This window comes from Crocodylus siamensis, chromosome 8, assembly GCF_052110815.1.
Source record: "Crocodylus siamensis isolate JL-2025a chromosome 8, ASM5211081v1, whole genome shotgun sequence".
Lineage (NCBI taxonomy): Eukaryota > Metazoa > Chordata > Crocodylia > Crocodylidae > Crocodylus > Crocodylus siamensis.
Genome location: NC_143402.1, coordinates 12,897,214 through 12,918,245, shown reverse-complemented (window position 1 = coordinate 12,918,245; position 21,032 = coordinate 12,897,214). Strand labels below are relative to the sequence as shown.

General features: G+C 42.2%; 1 protein-coding gene across 1 annotated transcript in view; it reads left to right on the top strand.

Moving 5' to 3' along the window:
- Nucleotides 1-21,032, top strand: part of TENM1 (teneurin transmembrane protein 1) — a 508,339-nt gene that overhangs the window by 144,565 nt on the left and 342,742 nt on the right. Inside the window, exon 2 of the mRNA XM_090059290.1 lies at nucleotides 769-1,045. Within this exon, the coding sequence (XP_089915416.1) occupies nucleotides 829-1,045 (217 nt within the window). The 5' untranslated portion in view covers nucleotides 769-828. The remainder of the gene's footprint in view (nucleotides 1-768; nucleotides 1,046-21,032) is intronic.

The window sequence follows — 21,032 nt, the reverse complement described above, 5'->3', positions numbered from 1 at the left end:
CTAATGACAGAGGCACGAGAGCAAGATTATAGGCTTAGGCACTGGGTAGGTAACTACAACTCCTGACTTCATGGCTCTGGAACTAGCCAAGGCATCAGTGAATTAAGACGTTTGACTTGAGAATACTAATATGCTTCTGTTGCTATGAGCTAGCAATAGTTTGAAAAACTTGTTTCCTTTAAAAGGTGTGTTTTATTACTGTTTTAATATTGTACAGTGTTAGGGGTCGTCTTCTTGCTAACCATCTTATTCCAAATACAGTTTGTGGGTTTTTGGGTTCTTTGTTTTTTTTTTCTTTTTAGATAGTTAAAAACTGTAACTGGTTGATTGTATGTGTTGATTTACACAATCAAACACTCCTTTAGCACTCCTTCCCCGACTCTTTTGTGGGTTAAAAAAACCCCAAACAAGCAGATAGCCCCATCTGAGAGCATACAAAGACGCACATCTGTAGGGAAAGAAATCAGTTGTTGTAACCATTAATTTTAAGTCGTATGGACTACTTAAGCTTAATGCTGAAATGGCATTTTAAAATGTGCTTGGAGCATAGGAAAACATTTCTGTTGCATGGTCTTGCAGTATTTTATTTGGTTTCAAGGATTTTTCCCCAAAGCTATTTTGCTGTGGTTCTTGAAAAACTATTGGTCAGATACTTACCTTTAACACGTTGACGTGGTTTAAAGGATTTGCCTTGCGGAGTGTAAAATCTTGCTGTGATGACCTAAATGCTCATGTGTAACATGAAAAATGGGATTTTGTCTTTTCTAGGACCGCTTTCGTAAGGAGCTCCTATTTCTTGTTTTCATGACTGAACCGACATAACCAGACATGGAGCAGATGGACTGCAAACCCTACCAGCCCCTCTCTAAAGTTAAGCACGAAGTGGATCTAACTTACACAAGTTCTTCGGATGAAAGTGAAGATGGGAGAAAACAAAGACAATCCTACGACTCCCGAGAAGCTCTGAACGAGTATGGCCAAGAACTGAGACTGAACTATAACAGCCATAGCAGGAAAAGAAAAGCTGTTGACCAGTCCACTCAAGGTACATGGGTGATTTTTTGTTTTCGCTATTTATGATAATAACATGAGAGAACAGAAGTACAACTGCATGCAAGCAGTCTCTTTGCTTTCAAAGGTATGCAGTGCCCACCATAAAAAAAAAAAAATGCTGTCTTTTGACAGCTGATTCTACAGCCCAGTATCTCAGAGACTGCAGTTATTTTTTCTCAAGTAATTTCCTGCTATTACCTTCCAAAAATATAGAATTACTGTGGTATCTCCCAGACCACAGTATGGCAAATGCGTTGGTAAATCCTGTTTAAGTGGGGGGCTACTTTGATTACTGGTTGGTAATTTACAGCTCTTACATATGCTGGGTGGATTTGTTCCAGGTACCAAATCTGCTTTGAGGCTGCGTGTTATCTGTACATGCGTTTGTAAGGCTTATGTTTGAATTCATATGCAGCAATCCTCTTAACTAAAATTTGTCTAATCTTGCAAATAGCCAAGTCATTTACAAACTAAAGGATAAAGAATGTATTATGAGGACAAAACAAGCAGTTAAGGGTTGGTTGGTTGGGTTTTTTTTTTTCTTGTTTGATGTGGACATAAGTTACAGCAAATATTTGAGAGCTGATGACATTCAAACCTAGGTTGGAAAAGGCCAGTGTTTGGAGAAACGTAAATTGAAAGCTGAAACAGGGTGGAAAAGAATGAAGGAGAAGAGCAGAAATGAAATGTTCACAGTATTTCCCTATGACTCCTTGCTGCAAGAGTCTGTTTAGCACTTTGTATAATATCTTTGTCACCTGCATCTCACTCTCAAGGTGCTGCTGCCCCGTGCTGTACAGGGAGATCCCAGGGTGCAAGTGCACATCTTAAGCAAGGCCTCTCCAACTCCTGTCCCCATAATGTAATAAAATGGTATCAGTTCTGCCATGAGCAGGGACCCTCCTAACCTACCGAGAAATAAGATTGGCCCCTAAGAACATAATTTGTAAATCTGCATCAGAAGTTTGCCACTAGTGAAGACTCCTATGTGGCTAGAGCAGGGGGTCAGCAACATCCCCCAACCTCAACTTGTAAGATGTTGGTGTGCCAGGGGCAGGGAAGCCACAAGGGGCCCGATCCTTGTTGCAGCAGTACAACCCTGGCCCCTTCCCTGCCATCTGCCCAGAGGTGCACGTTCATCCAGTGCCAGCAACGAGCCGGGCTGGGGCTCTGCAGACTTGCAGTGCGGTGGCTTGTAGCTTCCTGGCTGCCTGCTGCGGGCAGCCTGGGCTCCGTGGTGGGCAGCAGGGGTCTGCCCAGATCCCAGGTTGGCTGCGGCAGGCGGCTGGGAGGCTGCATGCTGCTGCACTGAGGTTTGCAGAGCCCTAGTCCAGCTCATTGGTGGCGGTGGGTGCATGCCTTCCTCGGGGCAGAGGAGTTGTGGCAGTGCAGGCAGCCCCTTCCCTGCTGTCCACCCAGAGTCACGCGTGCCAAGAAAAATGCCTGCATGTGCCGTGCTCTGGCACGCGTGCCAGGGGTTGCCAACCTCTGGGTTAGAGAGTGTAGTTGTGCGGCAGCTTTAACCAGTTCCACAAAAAGGCTTGCAAATATGGATATAGGAATCTGGCAAAATGTATCAGTCGTGTACAATGTTGTAGACAGATGTCAAACTCTGCTAACAAAGCGCATCGTGCTCTAAAGGATTGAAATATGACTTCATAATGTGCCAATATGATTAAGAAATATGACTTTTGAGTCATTTAGATAGTCAGGCTCCTTTGTTTATCTAAAGGATGATAAACCTACAATATATTTTCCTGGCAAGAAAAATGTATGAAGTGATTCCTGTCAGACCAAAGCCATGTGATTTCTGGTAGACCCAGTCTAGTATCGTCCATGGTGCTTGGCAACCTAGTAAATTAACTCTTGGCAAGACTGGTATCAACAGTATGACTGTCGATAATTGAAAGAGATGTGATCGAACTGGCAGAACCCATCAGCTAGATTGCTCCTGCTAAGAAACACCTAGATGATTCTGGTTAGGAAAAAATAACTAACTCCTTGCAGGATGTGCAGTCTATGTGGATCTTACTCAAGTCCTTTGTGGCACTTGTATGTTGGTAGAACTGTATTATTGTAAAGGAATGCTATTTGTATTGCTGCAAATAAAGAGTAAGAATCAGACTCTACTAAATGTGGTAATACAAAAAAAAAGCAGGCAATAATTAGCACAATTAGTAATACTGGAAAACAAAAGATTTTCACAGGTTTCACGGAAGATTTTCTTAATTGAGCACATGCAGAAGATCCTTTTATGTAGGTGGGAAAGATTAAGATCATGAGCAGCGCAGGTACAATGAAGAAACTTGTATAAGATCCCCCACCAAATAACTGTACAAGGCTAAACGTCCAAATGAAAGTGAAAATTCCTAGTCAAGCAAAATTCCACTAAACCTCATTAAGTGTTTCCCAGGTAAACGCTCTACAATATGTCCAGTTTTCGAGACCAGTTCAATTTTACGCTGTCACATTCTCACTATTGTGGTTTTATAACTGCTCAGCTTCTGTTATAGGTATGCAGTTAGAAGTGTTCTAGCTCTAAGAAGCAATAAGGTTTAGAGGGAAAAGTTAGATGTAGAGTGCAGAAATGGATAGTGCAGTTTGTTATGCTTGGAGTTTAGCAAATTTAAACTTCCCAAGAAAGAAGATTTAAACGCACACAACTTTGATTTCATGTGAACAGTCAGAAATAGTTTTACTTATCAGCAGAGACACAAATGTAAGGCATGCTGACAAGTCCTGGCAGGAAATTGTCCTGTCAGGAAAATGTCATGGTGCTTTTTTGTCATCTGTGAAGTGGAATATATGCACAGTGGCCAAATTCTGCTCTCGCTTACACTGGTGTAAATCTACAGTAACTCCATTAAAGCCAGTAGATTTACTCTTCTCTGTTTTTGTTTTGTTTTTTTCCTAGTGCAGATACAAATAGAAGTTAGGCCCTGTGCAGTGCGTGCAGTCTGTTCACAATGTTTTATTTCTCTCTTTGCTTCTAAGGGACATGTAAAGGAAAAGAAGCCAATTCTCATTAGCTTTTCCCTATAATCTGTAATATAGGTAACATAGGAATATATTCCAGTTCACTTCAATTTGAAGGTTTCAGCCATCTTCAGGAGTCTACTCAGCCTAAAGCAAAATTTCTTGTAGCTCTGGTTTTTGTTCGTTTGAAAACAAAACTTTTATTCTGTTTTAAAAATAGCTCATTTCTTCAATTCTGAGGGTGAAGCTCTCAGCTAATATAGCTAGATGTAGCTTTGTTGAAGGTATGTGGGGGCAGTTAGGGCACCTATACACATGCAGAGAGGCGGCTCCGATGCACTGTAATTACAACGCGTTGGAGCAGGCTCGATTAATCGGGTCTGTTGGAACATGGTAATTGCCGTGCTCCAGCAGACTCACTCCTGCGTCACATGTATCAATGCCCCCACACTGATAATTGGCTGCTGGGGTGTTTTAACTAAAGCTAGTTGAATGAGCTCTCATTAAAGCTTCCCTGCTGCCATTTTTCAGTGCAGGGACAGTGATATATGTGATACTCTGGGTGCTTTAGTTAAAGCTGCTCTCAGAGCAGCTCTAATTAAAGCACCCCCCCACCTCCCAGCATGTCTATAAACACCCTTAATGTAGGCCCTGGCCATGCAAGAGTTCCTCTTTGCTGTAAGGATTCTCTGCTACCTTTTTTGGGACCAATTTCTGGCACTTCAGGCCATGTGGGCTGTGGAGGGTGACTGGGACAGGGGACGAGAACTTGGGCCCACTTACCATTTACGGCTTCATTTCATTTTGGAGCCTCTGTCCTGCTCCACTAAATTGCATGGAAGGTAATGTAGTAGAATACCCACAGGTCTGCAGTCCAGCTCTTTTAATGCATTATTCCCATCTTGTTGATCCGTCCTAGGAAGGGTAGAGGCTGCAATTCATTTAGTCTCCCCCTTGTGTCCTATTCTCCCACTAATGGATAACGAGGTTGCTGCCAAAAGAAATCAGTGTGATCAGTAACTCCCTCCCTGGGCTGCAGCCTCTTGGACCACAGTTCTTATGTGGGTAGGGAGTGTCGGCAGGCTTGGAAGAAAAGACTTAGGCAAGCCTACTCTCAAGCCTTTTCTTCACATCCTCACCTTACTTGGCAAGTAATGGTGTAGCGTTCATTCATTGCGGACTAGTTGGGGGATGGAGTCATAGTACTTTTGGTGGAATTATTTGAAGAAAACGAAGACTTTTGCACAACAAAACCAAATACAAAAAACAAGCTAAATGTATAAATAGACCTTTCTTTTCCCCGAGAGGCTAAAGTTACTTCTTCCTTTCTAGGATCAGAAATATTTTATAGAACCTTGCAGGCTGCTGTCAGCAATTTTATAATGCTGCTCCCAGCTTTATAATGTTTCCCAGCACCTCAGTAGAATTGCTTGTTACTCAGGGATACTGTATGTCCCTCATAAGTAATTCTTTTGATTAAACAAGGGAGCACACAACAGCGGAAAATCAAGGGGAAAAAGTCTACAAGACAAAGGAAAGTACATTTAGTCATTTAACCAACTATCACAGCATCGTTCCCAGCGTATGCTAACAAATCAAGCAAAAGAAATAAAAACACCTGCTCTGCCTCCCAATCGTTACAAAATAAGGTCATCTCAGTGTGCAGCACACGGATGCAAAAGATTGTAGGTTTTGCATTCTTTTTTCAGAAGCACTAATTTTCAACCGTGTGCAACATCAGCGATCTTACTAACCAAAACTGGCGTGACAGTATCTTGGTTACCATTACTGGTTACAGAGCGTATCAGCAACCTGCCTCCCCTCCCCCCCCCAGCTCCAAAAAACCCCAAACCTCTTCACTGATCTTTCTAGCCATCCTAATAAGCTGTACATCTTGGTTTACTTTGCTGTTTCTCAGAGCATGCCAAAGATCTTATAAAATCTACAGCACAGTATTACTAAGCCTCTTTGATACTTGTAAATGCTATGGGAAGATCTATCAGAAATGGAAGCAGAAATCTGAACTGATGGCAGGAGAGTGACTAAGCACTTGGCACATGGTATGTAGGACATAGAAAGAAAAAAAAAAACAGCTATGCAATTGGCCCGTAGGTGAATTTATTATATATTTCCTTACTACCTGCCGTTCTGTCGGTATTCCTGAGACAAAGGAGAGCACGAGCTGTATTATTATTTTCTGGAACTGGGAAGAAAATCACGCTTGCTTGCTTATCTGCGCTGATTGACTAGGCACTGAAACCAAATAACCTCTCTCCCAGAGTCCCTGCTTCTTGATTGTATATCTGTCGTGGTATTGTACCCCCTCCCCGTTCACCTCCTCACAAAATGTAGAGCTGTCAGGAGTCAGCAATGCCAGACAGTGACATTGCCTGACAAATATAGTTATGCAGCAAGGGTGGGTATTATCAGAGGTCACCCCACGCTTGATTTCATAGTTCTTTCCAGAAATAAATTTAGATGCTCCAGAACTTAAGTGTACAGAAAGTTATGTGAAATAAATCACACCTGGGATTTAATATCCCGGTCCTCATTTTTTTCAGAGGTTCCTGGTTCCAGTTACTCTCAGTGGTTTCAATTTCAGTTGAAGGTGTTCAGCAAATCATCAAGTTTCCATTGATGATATGAATCATTAAGAATGCTTTCTTTGTCACTGGAGGAGAGGATCTTAGCTCAGAGACAGGGATGGAGGGAGTGAGATTACTATTCAGTCCCATATCACATACATGAATACCAGAGAAAAGTCAACACTCAGGTGTTTGAACAGTTGGCATAAATTTGCCAGTTGTCTGCTACAATCAATTCATGCTGTTAGCAACCTTACAACTGAGCAAATTCCAGTCAAATCACATTGGTGTGGACTGTGCTGCAAACCCAGACCTCTCAAGTGAAAGTATTATTTTGTCCATTTTAGCTGGTATCAGATGATTTCTCTGTAAAGGCCCAGTCCATCTTAGGTCTGCAATAAACTTTATCTTTAAGAAAATGCTATCAGCCATTTGCTACAGTATTTAAGAGTTCCATACCGTATCCATTAGAAGAAGATCAAGTTCCTGTACATTCTGTTTGGATAATAAGGACAAAAGAAAGCAAAGCTCATTTAAAGTTTGAGATGAAAGAAAAGTAATAACATCTAAAGAGTTTGTGCCAAAATCACTAACACAATATAGTCATTGATTCAAATAATGTGGATAATGGAATATGTTTTTTGGTTTTTTTTTATTTCATGTTGAACTATTTAAATTTTGGAAAGGTTAACCATTCATTATTCAGTTTTAATATACCAGTAGTTTTGGCTGTTGCAGTGGTATCTTGATAGTCCCTGGAAAGCAAACTGTTGGCTGGTCTGTCTAGAGCAGGGGCGGGCAATTATTTTGGGGGGAGGGACGCTTACTGAGCTTTGGCAAGCCTGCATGACGGGCAGCCAGGGGCAGCTAGCTATTATTTTCTACATTTTTTTTAAGGGGGTCCCGCGAGCCGGTAGAATGGGCGGGCAGGCCGCATCTTGCCCACCCCTGATCTAGCGAATATTGGAGGTCCAATCCTTACAGATGTCTTTTGCAAAGTACAATGACTGGAAATGGCAGTTCCAGAAAAGCTGGAATCTGTGCTACCTTGGACCTAATCCACATGCTCCAAAGACCATATAAAAAAGACCCCTTCTACGATACTCTGTGGTAAGAAGGTTCAAGGTAACTAAGCCAGTTGGGATTGAGGCGGTTCCATTGGTGCCGATCCATGTTTCTTTTTAATTTATTTTGATGATAGCTTTAATATATCTGTCCAGTTCTTCTCTGCCACCTAGATATGAAACGGTAAGAACTGCAAAGTTGGGCTTGTCTAAAACACTTAAAAGTGGGAAGAAAATAAGGCCAGTGTCTTTAAACAGTCTTCTCGTATCGGATGGCTAAATCAAGCTACCTAACAGCCTTGTAGTGCTGATGACTTGCTGATGAACAGTTCTCAGCAGTGTAGACAATGACAACTTTGTGTTCAGTGCCTGAAATGCCTTTGTTTCTGACTTCTTAATGGGATGATAATATGCTTTGGGTTGGGTCTGTATTAAAATAAGCATGTGTCGAGTTCCTATTCATTCTAAATCGCGTTGTCAGATCTTAACCACACAGTTTTTATAGTGTAGCTGAAGATAGCCAAGAAATGGATTTCAGATCTCTTTGTAGAATTTTTAGGAATGCAAATTCAGATAATTGTAAAGATCCATCATTTTACTGGTATGTTAATTTCTTAATGCATTCAATTCCTCAGCAGCCAGCTTGTCCTAATTCTAAAGAAGGGAAGCTTTCTTCTCTTTCCACTGCTTTAATTGTAAAAAAAAATAAACTTTTGGCAGTTGACAAAGGGACTTGCATGGCTTGCTTCAGTAATGTTCAAGACATAGGTAAATAAGAAAAGTAAACAATTCAGAATGAGTGGAAACATAATTAACTGCCAGAACATATAAAAGATGCAGTCTCCATTTGCAAATGTCTTGGCAGACTATAAAATGTGTGTCATTCTCCTGGGAATAAAAGAGTTTATATGCTGATCAAAGTGGAACTTGAAATGCACTTAAAACATTTAGACTGTATTAGATGCTGAAAATGTAACACTTTCCCCTCCCTTCAAAGACTTACATGAAGCGAATTAAACTGTATTTAGGCCCCTTCACTGCACTCCCTATTAGCATTTAGAGGCGCAATCCTAGGCTTGAAAAGGTCCCAAGTGTGTTCTCATTGACGTGAATCCTGAATGGGATATTTGTCTTGTTTTTTCTTCTTTAAAGAAAACCATATCCAATGGTTATGGTCTTCCCATGTCATGTTGTAGGGTATGTTTTGTCTTGGTATGAACTCCTTCTTCTTGTTAGCTTGGCAAATGTAAAATTATCATAAGAATGTGTTTTTTTTCCCCACCTGAAAGCATGGGATACTGTATTACATAGTTTAGTTCTGCTGGAATCATAGTTTAATTGCAATATTTTACCCACTGTTGTTTTTATCACGGTTGTCAAATTCTCTAACTAGTTGTGTAAATACAGATCTCTTTTACTGGACCAACTCAAATAGTTAGAAAATTCTTCTTTGCAAGCTTTCAGGTATAAATACCCTTAAGTAAATAAGTCACGGATATTTATACCCAAAAGCTTGCAAAGAATAATTTTTCCAACTATTTGAGTTGGTCTAATAAAAGATCTCTGATTTACCCAAAGAAGCCTTGTCAGCCTATGTCCTTAGACCAACACGGCTACAACCTGTACCCCTGCATAAAGACAGCTGTGTTTAGTAAGGAAACGGTTTTTTTCTGCAGTAGTCACAAGTAGTATCATATTCCACACAAAAAAAACCCAACCCCTTCTAAAATACTTTCAGTAGAATTTTTCTTTAAAAACTATTGAAGCAGTTTTTGTCTGTCCTGGTTTGTAAAGCTGGGGTCATTTAGTTGGCATGAGCTAAAGGGAAAAAATATTAGAAATCACTACAAGCTGTCTAAAATTGCTTTTTCCATGGATGATTGTCACCTTGGTTTTAAGTCCTAGTCTCTCAGATACTTTCGAGGGTTAAAGCCAGAGCTGTGGCTCCTCTTCTGGAATCTGGAAAACTTCCCTCTCCAGTAGCATAGCTCTCTTTACTGGGCTTTGTGATGTGCAGTCATTTAAAACACATGTTAATGTAGCTTGGGGGCAGACTAGTGGAGATTTAGGAAACAGCAGAGCGAACTTTCCTTCATTCTTATTTCCATGTCCTGTTCCTCTCAATCTTTTTCAGGGTCTGTTCTTCTCAATCTTTCCTTCCTTCTTGTTCATTCTTGCTTTCCTTCTGTGTGCCCTAAACTATCCTTCCCCATCAGTCAAACTCTCCGCCATGCACTGTCTGTTGCTCCACATTTGCTCACATGTAATATGTACAGATATCTTGATATTCTGTATGATAATATGATTCTTAATAGCTTCCTCAGGGCTCAAGTTTCAAGTTCAGAGAATTAAAAAACTTTTATCCAGGACTTGTATGAACAGGTTGGATAGTAGAAATTTATCAGAAACTCAGATACTGCTGGAGCTTTTGGAAAAAAAAAAAATTGCCTAGGTTTTTCTATGGATCCATCCTGCTCTTGAAAAAAAGTATACAGCTTCTTTTCTCTCTGGGAGTTGTGCTTGGGCATGTGAACTTAGTTTTAGGTTGAATTATGAACAGTGAGTGCTAGATATTCACAGCAAAATGTTTGCAATCAATACTTGAATAACATCTGAGGAGAAAATTCAAATAATGTGAACAATGAGTAATTTCAGTGAAATTACAGTCTAGTCACTGGTATTCCCTAAGTAGAAGAGACTGCCTCCAGCTGATAAAATATGCACTCTGAATGATTTGTTCAGCTCTATTATCTAGTAAGTGGACCTGCTTCCCAAGGACCTCCTTGATTTGCATTAAACGTATCCTCCAAGTTGGGTCTCTCCCCGTCACTTTTTTTCATTGTGGTACTGTCCAGTCTTAAGGGTTGGCTTTCTTCCCAGAGATGGTGCGCAAGCAGAAAATTGATGATAGTTCTGGTCAACTGGTTTGGACTTGTGTGTGTATTCAGGGTGACTCCGAGGGCCTAGTACAGGTGGTGATATATTGGGCATGGAACTGCTAATGAAAGCTTTTACCGTTGTACGGCTGTGTTTACCGCTGATCTCTCTTTGGCAGTTGGTGGCCATCCTAGGCTCACTCAACAGCTTCTATTTTTGTGTTTAATTTTTTGTTTTGGAATGTCACTTCATTAGGATTTTATGTCCTTTTCCAAAATTAGATTACCTTTCTGCTCAGGTCTGTTCTGTGTGTGTGCCCATCCTTGCTTTGGAATGAACAGCAGCATCCTCTAAGATAGTCCCTTTTTCATTCTTCAAACAAAAGTAAGGAGGCCTGCTTACACAAATGTGTGCTTTTTCCTAGATTTGTGTAGTTTAGTCATTTTTCTCTGAAACAAATATAGAAACAAGCATTTCTCTGGTCCACAAGATTGTTATAGCTGGTACTCAAGCTCATGCCTGGCATAATGTAAGGGCATGTTGACATTACCTGAAGCATTTTCACTTCCATAGCACTGCCACTCTGGGTATTCACTCTGATTTTTTTTTTTAAACCTACTGGGTGCTTCTACGCCAGACACTTTACTGCTCAGTGGAGTTAATTACTACACAGTAAGTGTCGTCATCTATATGTACTGATCCTTACTACACAGTAATTTGCTCCAATTGTGGGCAAATTTGTTACTTGTAAATACAAGTATCAGATTTACTTGTGAGTAATTCCTGCACAAAACGGCCCATGTCGACAGCCAACCAGGAGCAAATTTGCTCCCAGTCAGCCAGGCAGCAAGGGGTAGGAGATTGCTCCCTGCCCCTGGGAGCTGCCTGCTGCTGGGGCTGGCTCTGCTACGGGAGCCCGGGGTGGGACAATTTCCCCCTGCCGTGGCAGCAGGGAGCTTGCATGCATCTCTTTTCAAGCCCCCTGCCCCCGATTGGGGAGCTGGGAGCTCCCTGCTGCCAGGACAGGAGGACATTGTCCCCACCTGGGCTCCGGTGGCAGAGCCCACCATAGCAGCAGGCAGCTCCCCAAGGGCAGGGAGCAATCTCCAAGTCCCCGCCAGGAGATGGCTATCTCCTGGCCCCATGCTCCATGCCAGTGCCTGGGCCAGCACCCAAGGGGAGCCCAGAGCCCCTCTGTCTGCAGCAGGGGACCAGTGCAGGGCCAGAGGGTGCAGGAGCAGACTACTGCCAGTAGTAACAAATCTGTTCCCACATCCCTGTTCATGTAGACACCTGCCTGGGGTGGATTTACTTTAGAGTGGACCTTGCTGCCGAAAGCCTGGTTAAAGCTACTCATATTGCAGAAGAGTTAAATGACTTTGAGGTTAACCACTGTCATGTCCTTCCCTACCAAACTATACAGAGAACCTCCCACCTCTGGGCCTATCTTGTTCAACTACACTGAAGTTTTCAGAGGCAGTGACTATTAAATGTTAACTTTCATCTGTCCTTCCTGCCCTTGACTAATAGCGCAGCCTTCTGGCTAGCCTTAGTTGAGTAATTAAAGATGAGCCATTTCTCGTGTATTGGGCAGGAACAGTTTCTGCCATTTTTGTGTTCGTGATTTTTGTTCCCTGATTTAAATGATATTTTGGTCAATTGAATGCTCATTGAACTCTTTGACATCTGCAGAACTCTTCAACCTTCTGTAGTCTTTTAAAGTTTCTTTCGGGGTTTTTTAAGGGTTTATAGAAATTAAAAGAAATCTCAGTAAATCTTTTTTTGTCATATCGTCCCTGGTAACAGGAAAATAAATTGTTCTCACTGACTGAATGGATAACATTGCTAAAAAACAAATACAGGATATACCTAGTTCAATATAGTTTTATGACTGCTTCAGGAATTTTAGGAGTGAAACATGTTAATTTTGATGCATAATAAATCCTACAAAAAGGGAGAAAAGGAGAGTAGATAATGTTGTCATTCTTTTGTACAAATTATATGTTATCAAGATTATTAGAAGCCATGAATAAAAAGAAACTACAAAAGACATATCCTTGATTTAAAAAGAGATCAGTCACAGCATATGAAAAAAGCTAAACATTCAATAAAAGTAATCTCCTTAACTAATGTATTTGCTTTGTGTTAGCACTGCTTTGTGTATTTGGCAATGTTCATGGCAACATTTTAAATTGCATTCCTTTTTTTCCTGAAGATCAACGTGGAAACCCGCTGCATAAATCTATTATGACTCTAGATGACTAGTCTCTACAAGCAGACTAATGAAACAAATCCTATCATCTTTTATGTAGTCAACTTTCCAGCGGGTTTTCCTTTTTAATAATGGTTATTAAAGTTTCCCCAAATAGTGCCTTTCAGTCAACATTGTTGTTGTCACCTTTTTCATTTTCTTCATTATTACTGTTATTATTATTATTATTATTATTATTATTATTTATTTCAGTTTAAATAGCCATGGACGACTGGAATAAACTGCTCTCAACTTGCTGATCACTGAAATGGATAACTGAGAGCTGGTGGTCCAGACAGATTGGACTCACTTAGTGTCTTCCCTCTTCCTCTGACTCCTGCTCCACTTACTCAGCATCTTTCACTGGATCAGACCCTTCCTTCATTTGACCCATTTGTCTGGAAACTTCATCTGTTCCCTGGGAGATGTGGGGCATCTCCACTTTGGTTTTAGCTGTGGTACACTCGCTGGCGTGGTTCAGCAAAGCATGTGCCTAAGCATGTGCTTTACTGCTTTGCTGAATCTCTCCAGTGTTAATCACCCAGCAGGCTGAGCCGTTGTAGCCTAGTCTAGCTTCCACCCAAGTCAAAGGTATCTTGCATTAAAGAAAAATGATTTCTATCCTAAAAAATCAGCTTTTTTGACCTCAGAGCCACTTCTGGATTTGCTGCTCAAATCCTTCGCCACTCACTCTTCAGTCGCTCCATTTTCTATCTGCTCTGTCACTACTATATGTAACATCACCCACCGTAGGACATGGGACCCCTCAGGGCTTGGTGAAGCAGCTGCTAGATAAATGAAATACTAGACAGTAGATAATGTGAAAAGAGGCAAAATCCACAGGTGATTTGTACTCGATGGGGAAAGTGTTTCACGTGAAGACTCCAAACGTTGCAGGTTTTCACCTAACAAATTCAGTAGGAGAAGGCAGGGGCAGGAGAAGAAGTGGGAAGGCCCTTTACGGTCAGTTTTAAGCATAACACTTCCTATTTGAGTGAGATGCTTGTTTAAAAAGGATGTTTGAGCAGCTACTTTGGAAAAGCTTACTCATTTGAAAACAATTCTTTACCTAAATCAGATGGAAGTTTGTATCTTTCTGGTTGCAGCTATATGTGATTGTTGCATAATAGTTAAAACTGGGCAAGGGGCAAATTCTGCAGACCATATCAGCTCAACCTCACTGAGACTACAGGGTTTGTCGCTGAAGAAATATTGTTTATACCTCTTAGGTGAAGGTTGTTTGCAGGATTGATGGTTACCCATTTTGGTAACAGAATGTAAAATGTTTGAGTGTTCAATTTTTGCTGCTACAGTCTTTCCAAAGTAAGCTAATATAGAGGTAGTGTGATGAGTGCTTTTCTAGCAGTAATGCCAAAAAGAACGAAAATGCATTCTGCAAGATTCACATGTGGTTAGTAATAATGTCCTACTGGGACTTCTGGTATGAGTAAGAATTTTTTATTTGGAGTAAGAGGGTGCCTTCCTCCTTCCCTCCCTCTCCTCCAAACAACCCTGGGTATTTTAAAGCTAACTGAGGTCCCGAAGATAAACCTACTAATAGATGCCACTGTTTACAGAAAGCTTCTGGCTTTAAGATGTGACTAAATGGATTCTTTTGCTAGAGGTTTTGTAAGTCCATCCTAAAAACTTTAAGTCACTTGCTTATATTTGGATCTGGTTTTTCCCTGGGGTGCCTCACATATGAGTCCTCTTTCTCCTGTGTCCCTTTTCTGATCATTGTTTGATGGCATTGAAATTCCTTCTATGTCACTGTATCCACTGCTTCAATTAGTTTGCCTCCTACAGTGTCAGTTGCTTAATAAAGTGGGGCAAAATACTGCCAGTTATACAGGAGCTCAGTTTGGCTTATCTGCTCATAGCAGGCTTTCCTGCAGGGCATGAAATAGTTTACAGGGCTAATGTAGGCTAATCTGTTACCAAGCTATGTTGCCCTTTTGGTCTGATTTATTTGCTTTGGGTTAGAGTATTCTGCTGCGAAGGGTCAAAACTTGACTCCTGCAAGCACCGTTGATCAGACAATTTCTTGCAGAACCAGGATTTGGGGTGAGTTCACAGATCTCTCCGGTGCACAGCTGAGCACTGGGACATGGATAGAAAAGGCTGCCTCCATGCTGGAAGACTGCCGGGCACACTTTCCATCCTGCTAGGCCTTGCCCATTGGTTGATATCACAAGCTTAAGCTCTGCCATGATACTGTGCTGTTACATCATCCGTTCTTCTGGCATTTGTCCTGATCTGGTAAATTCCAGGCAAAGTATTTCATTTGCTAATTCTTTGGGGTGTCAACATTTCCCCAACTTATTCAAATATTTAGTCACCATTGTCCAGCAGTCTCATTATCCAGCACCCAATTTAATACCAGGCTCTCTGCATTTCATCAATCTGACTATACTCACTGACATGAATTTTTTTATTTATTTTTTTTTTGTGGATGATTTGGCTAAAAGGGTTTTGGACTATGATTGACACATTGTTAGTGACTTTTTTTTTCTTGCTGTGTCGGAGAGTTATTGGAAAGAGCAGGTGTCTGTGTTCTCATTTTCACATGACAGCAGGCAGCATCCTAGGTGGCTGCTTTAACTCCTTGTTTGCCAGTCCTCAGATGTGTGTCTTCTCAGTCCAAGATGATATAAAGATGTCCATAGTACTTAAACCTGTGGCTAGAATTTTCTAGAATTGGTTACCTAAAGTTAGATATCAAAATAGCAATTAATGCAATGAACTAAGACACTTGCTGGGGGTGGGGGTTGTTTTTTTTTTTCTTTTTTTCTTTAGAATCACTATAGTTGTCATTGAAGTAGTTGGAGAGGTAACAGCAGCTTGAGGTTGCTTGGCTTATCTGAAAAAACCAAGGTTTAGCTCTGATGGTGCTTAACTGTAGAGAGACTAGTTTAAAACCAATAAGCCTAATTTCTTAATATTGTACCCCTTCGAATTTGAGTTTGGTTTGTGGCAGCTTGGCTTCTTCATGACCTAATTCTGATAAATTCCAGCGATGGGTTTGGGAGCTTTCAGCACTGATCCAAGCTTTTTTGAAGTCAGGAGAGACCTTTTTGGTTTGGTCTGTTCCTGAAGGCTTTGCATACTTTCCCTCTTGGATGCATCACAGGAACATATTGCTGTAATTTCCTCCTTCACAGCTCCACTTCTAACCTCTGGAGAGAAAGGAACGTGAAAAGTGCACTCAGCAGCTCTGTGTTAATACCAGGTATTCTTAATATATGTTCTTAATAACATACAGGGAACTGACCGGCTAGTAATATCCAAAATGGATCGACACGATAAAAGACTAAAGCCACTAAATTAATTCTAAAAAATGTAATGCAATGTAGCCACAATATTCTTCCATGCTCGTTATAGCTTCGTTCTACAGCTTAACTACCCTGTGTTACATAGCACGTGCCATTTAGTGAGTTGTCTAGGCACCTCAGTTTATTAACCTGACACAGAAGACAATCCTTCACCCTTTTCACAGTAGATATATTCAGTACTATGTAAGGTATTCAGCAGGGTATCTTTCAGGTGAGATTTTTAAAAACAAATCACTGCTTGCTTAACCTGAACAATAAGGATCCTGCATGGCACTTCAGTAAGAGTCGAGGTTTGTCCTAATGACGCTACAGAGTGTCCATCTGGAATAATTCAGAGATTTATCCTGGTGGGGAGGGAGGATTAGTTTGCGTGCGTGTAATGTTCTGTGCATATTTTGTTTGTTTTAGGTTTTTTCGTTAACAAAAGTCATTTGTTTGTCTAATTAGCATATTTTTATCATTATTATGGTTTATCTGAAGGGAAATGTTTGCAATAATATTTAGAAATACAAAGTAAAATATGCTCCGTGCCCTATATAAAATGTTTATTATATTCTCTTTCTTACAAATAGAAAATGCAAAAGCGTGGATTTCTGTCAGACTGAATTAACACTGCTTAAGTTGTGGTACAGCTGACCTTCAAGTATGAAATGCTGTTATTAAAAACCCATTGGTAAATTTGAGTATTTGTGCAGACATGCATGATAGAAGTGGTCAGAATTCTTTTGAGGGCATTTTAATCTCACATTTTCTGTCCAAATTGAACCTTTTTTCATGGCCAGCCCCTTAAAACTAGTTTGAGGGGAAAAGATTGAGTGATGATTCTCATTCCCAACTGGCTAATCACATATAGCAGATGTGCCAAGGTCTCTTTCATATATTTTCATTGATGTGAGATTGGCAACTGGATGTAATTGGATTTGAATGGAAGAACTGAAGGGTATATAGCTTTTGGATACCCTTGTTAAAAATAAAAAAGAGAGTTGAAGACCATATTAGATCAGGATTTCACATTGACCTGAATGCTATTGAATTAGTTTCATCTGAATGAAAAAAGTTATTGTATCCATTTGTAGATGTGCTTGCGTTAAGCTCATATCTGTGGCTGTACGCATTTGAAGCATGAAATGCAAGACAGAGTACAAGCAGAGAGGAATACAAACACAAGCCAATGCACCTTGCAGGCTCTACATATCATTGAAAGGGTCCAATTTAATCTTCCACGTTGTTCCAAGAAAGGGTAAAAGTCCACCTGAACCTCAATTCCAAAGTATCTGAATAGCCTGGTTGAAGTTAAATATGTAACATCAATGATAAAGGCACATTAAATCCCCCCGAACCATAGATTCATAGATCGTAAGGCTGGAAGGGACCTTGGAAGACCATTGGGTCCAGCCCCCTGCACCAAGCAGGAAAGATAACTGGGGGTCAGGGGACCCCAGCAAGGTGACTGTCTTGTCTCCTTTTGAAGATTTCCAGGGTAGCTATTTGCACCACCTCTACAGGGAGCTTATTCTGGACACAGCCTGGACACCCTGACTGTGAAGAAGTTTTTCCTAATGTTGAGCCCAAACTCTTCCAGGAGTTTGTGGCCATTACTCCTAGTTTTCTCCTCGGGTGCCGTGGTAAACAGTTACTTACTGAGCCCTTGATGTACTCCCCTAGTGTAGCGGTAAGCTGCTACCAGGTCCCCTTCTTTTCCTCAGGCTAAAGAGCCCCAGATCCCTCAGCCTTTCCTCGTATGGCTTGCCATGCAAGTCTTTGATTATATGGGTGGCTCTTCTTTGGACTCTCCCAAGCTTGTCTATGTCCTTGTTAAGGTGTGGTGCCCAGAACTGGAAGCAGTACTCCAGCTGCAGTCTCACCAGTGCTGAGTAAAGTGGAAGAATCGCCTCCTTGGTTTCGCTGGAGATGCACCGATTGATGCATGCCAGAGTATTATTTGCCCTACTGGCTACAGCATCACACTGCTGGCTCGTATTCATACTGGGGTCTGTTATTACCCCCAGGTCCCTTTCATTCGTGATGTTAGTCAGTTTGGTGCCACCAAGCCTTTAGGCATGTTGGGGGTTGCTCATCCCCAGATGGAGCACTTCTCAGTGCTGAACTTCATTAGATCCCGACCTGCCCAACTTGCTCACCTGTCTAGGTGCACCTGTATCTGTAGCCTGTCTTCCAGTGTGACCACGCTTCCCCATAATTTGGTGTCATCCGTGAACTTGGCCAGTGAGCTCTTCACCCCCCACATCCAAATTGTTAATAAAGATGTTGAAAAGTACTGGACCAAGCACCAACCCTGCAGGACACCGCTGCCCACTTCTTGCCAGGATGACACAGATCCGTTCACTACGACTCTTTGGGTCCTATCCTGCAGCCAGTTTCTCACCCACCTGACTGTCTTGGAGTAAAGCCCACAATCCTCCAATTTTCTCACAAGGACATTGTGGGATACCAGATCAAAGGCCTTTTGGAAGTCTATGCAAAAATCTAGAACTCTTGGTTCCAAAATACCTTTTATTAGACCAACTGAGAAACTGCAAAAAAAAAAATCTTTTTATCTTTTGGAAGTCTAGGTAATACAATGTCAACCTGCGCTCTCATGTCGGGGTGGCGAGTTACCTGGTCATAGAAGGAGATGAGGTTGGTAAGGCAAGACCTGCCTGCAATGAAGCCATGCTGGCTGTCATTCAGAATCTTACCTTCTGCAAGCTTATCGCAGACAGACTTTCGATGAACTTTTCTAGGACTTTCCCTAGGATGGAAGTTAGGCTGACTGGCCTACAGTTACCCCGGTCCCTCCCTCCTGCCCTTCTTGTGGATGGGCACAACTTCTCCAGAGCATCACAAGTTGTGAAAGAGTTTCACCAGTGGTGTGAATCCTTGCACCAATATGAGACTGTGTGAAAAGTGCAACTTAAATGTTGTGCTTGGCCTTTTCAAAAGCACTGGAGTAAACTGGATGCCCAGCAATCATGGGAGGTGCCAGACTTGTGTGCTTTTGAAAATCCTGCCCTGAGAGATGATCTTGAAGGCCCCCTCTGTGTTATTCATGTCACAATTAATATGTTAATGGTAAGGGTGCTATACATGCTCCCAATTTAAGGTGCCATAAAATGGCAAACCAGCCATAAAAATATTCCACATATTTATATGGTGCCTTAAATTGAATGTGTGGCAGGTCTCCGCTGGGGCTGTCAATCAGCTGATTGTTATCCCAGGGCTCCAGGCCCAGAGTCTTGAACAGGCCCCATGGAGCCAGCAGTCAGCAGATTATCAGCCCTGGTCCTGAGACATACTCGTGTCAATCAGAGTGCCTGGTGCAGTCCATGGGCCAGAGTCAGTAATCAGGTGACTGTCAGCCCCAACCACGGACCTATGGACAGCTGAATTCCAACTTGCTAGTACAGGGGGAACCCAGGATCATGATTCCAGGCTATCTGTGCACTGGCAAGTAGAAAGGGCATGATTGGGATCTGATCCCTGATTCCCAGATTACGCCTCCTGCCATACATGTGTGTTATGGCAGGAGGTGGCACTGCTGAAATTTGAGGAGCAGATTCCATGGTCCTTTAATTGAATGTGCCAGGGGCCAGAGTACCTTGAATTCTGTCTCTCTGGTGATAGAAACATTGTTTATTCACGTTCTAGCTTATTCTTTTTTATTATATTTTTGAAGAAAGACAAAATGGGCTAGACTGACTGCCTCCCCCCAACATCTCCATAGTCATTCCACTGAGGGAGGGCTTAGCTACACAAAATCTTGCCGTGGCTTCATAGGAACCTTTCTAATAGAATTCTTGCTAGACTTATTTAATCTCCCACAAGCTCCTCTTCCATTTTGGGACTTTCCTATCTAAATACAGAGAGGTTTGGAGGCAGCTCCTCTCATCCTGCTGTGGGATTCCTGCAGCTGGGAATTTTTCTAGCTTGCACCCACAGGACCAAAGATTTGAATGTGTTGGTCAGGTTTACCCTTGTGTTTTCTAATATTTCCCCCCAACAAGAAGTGGGGATATCCATTTTATGGAGCCAGTCATATGACCCAAGTTTCAGTGATGGTTAGACCTGCTTCCTTTCTTACCTATAGCTTTTCCTCCTCAGTTTCCCAATGACAAATTGCTTGGACAGAAACTAGTTTTATCACTTGCCCTTGCTGGTGCAGTCCCACCCCTGTGCTTTGTTGAGGTAGTGAGAATAGTAAGGTAGACAGGTATCATGAGTCAGGGTCCCAGGGGTGGCCATGAAGCCCCCTGGTGGATCTGCAACCATGCCAGCTCTGCCCTGAGGGCATTTTCTTGTCTCTTTTGCCATGCCTTGATGGTAAAATAACAAATAGGAAGGATGCCTATGGGCCTTTGTGTGGCCCTGGTCCTGCTGAACCCCACTAGACCACACTGGTCCTCAGGCCTCATACCAGGCCTCACTCCAAAACTGTGCCACATAGGGCACCTCAAGCCTTATGGGCTAATTGCGTGGCTCCAAATCCTTCCCTACACCATGTTCCAGTGATGTTGTTGCCTCTGTTGGGGCCTCGGCCTCTGCCCTTTTTATCTCATTATGCCTTTTAGCCTAGGCCCACTGTGTTGGACCTGGCTCTGAGGCTCTAGCCCTTGTTTGTCCCTTCAGTTAATGGGCCCCTGGCCCCTGTCATCTGAGCCGTGGCTGCACCTCCCTGGCCCCTGTGTGGCTGCGCCCCTCAGGTGCCAGGCCCTTGGCCCTTATGGGGCCCTAACTTAGCCCTGTACTCACTCTGGGCTCAACAGTCTCTCATGACCGTGCCCCACTCGGGCACCAAGCTCTTGGCCTTTGTGTGGCTGTGCCTTGCTTGGGTGTCAAGTCCCTGGCTCCTGTGTGGCTCTGCAGCCTTGCACTATGCCCTCTCTGGGCTCAACCA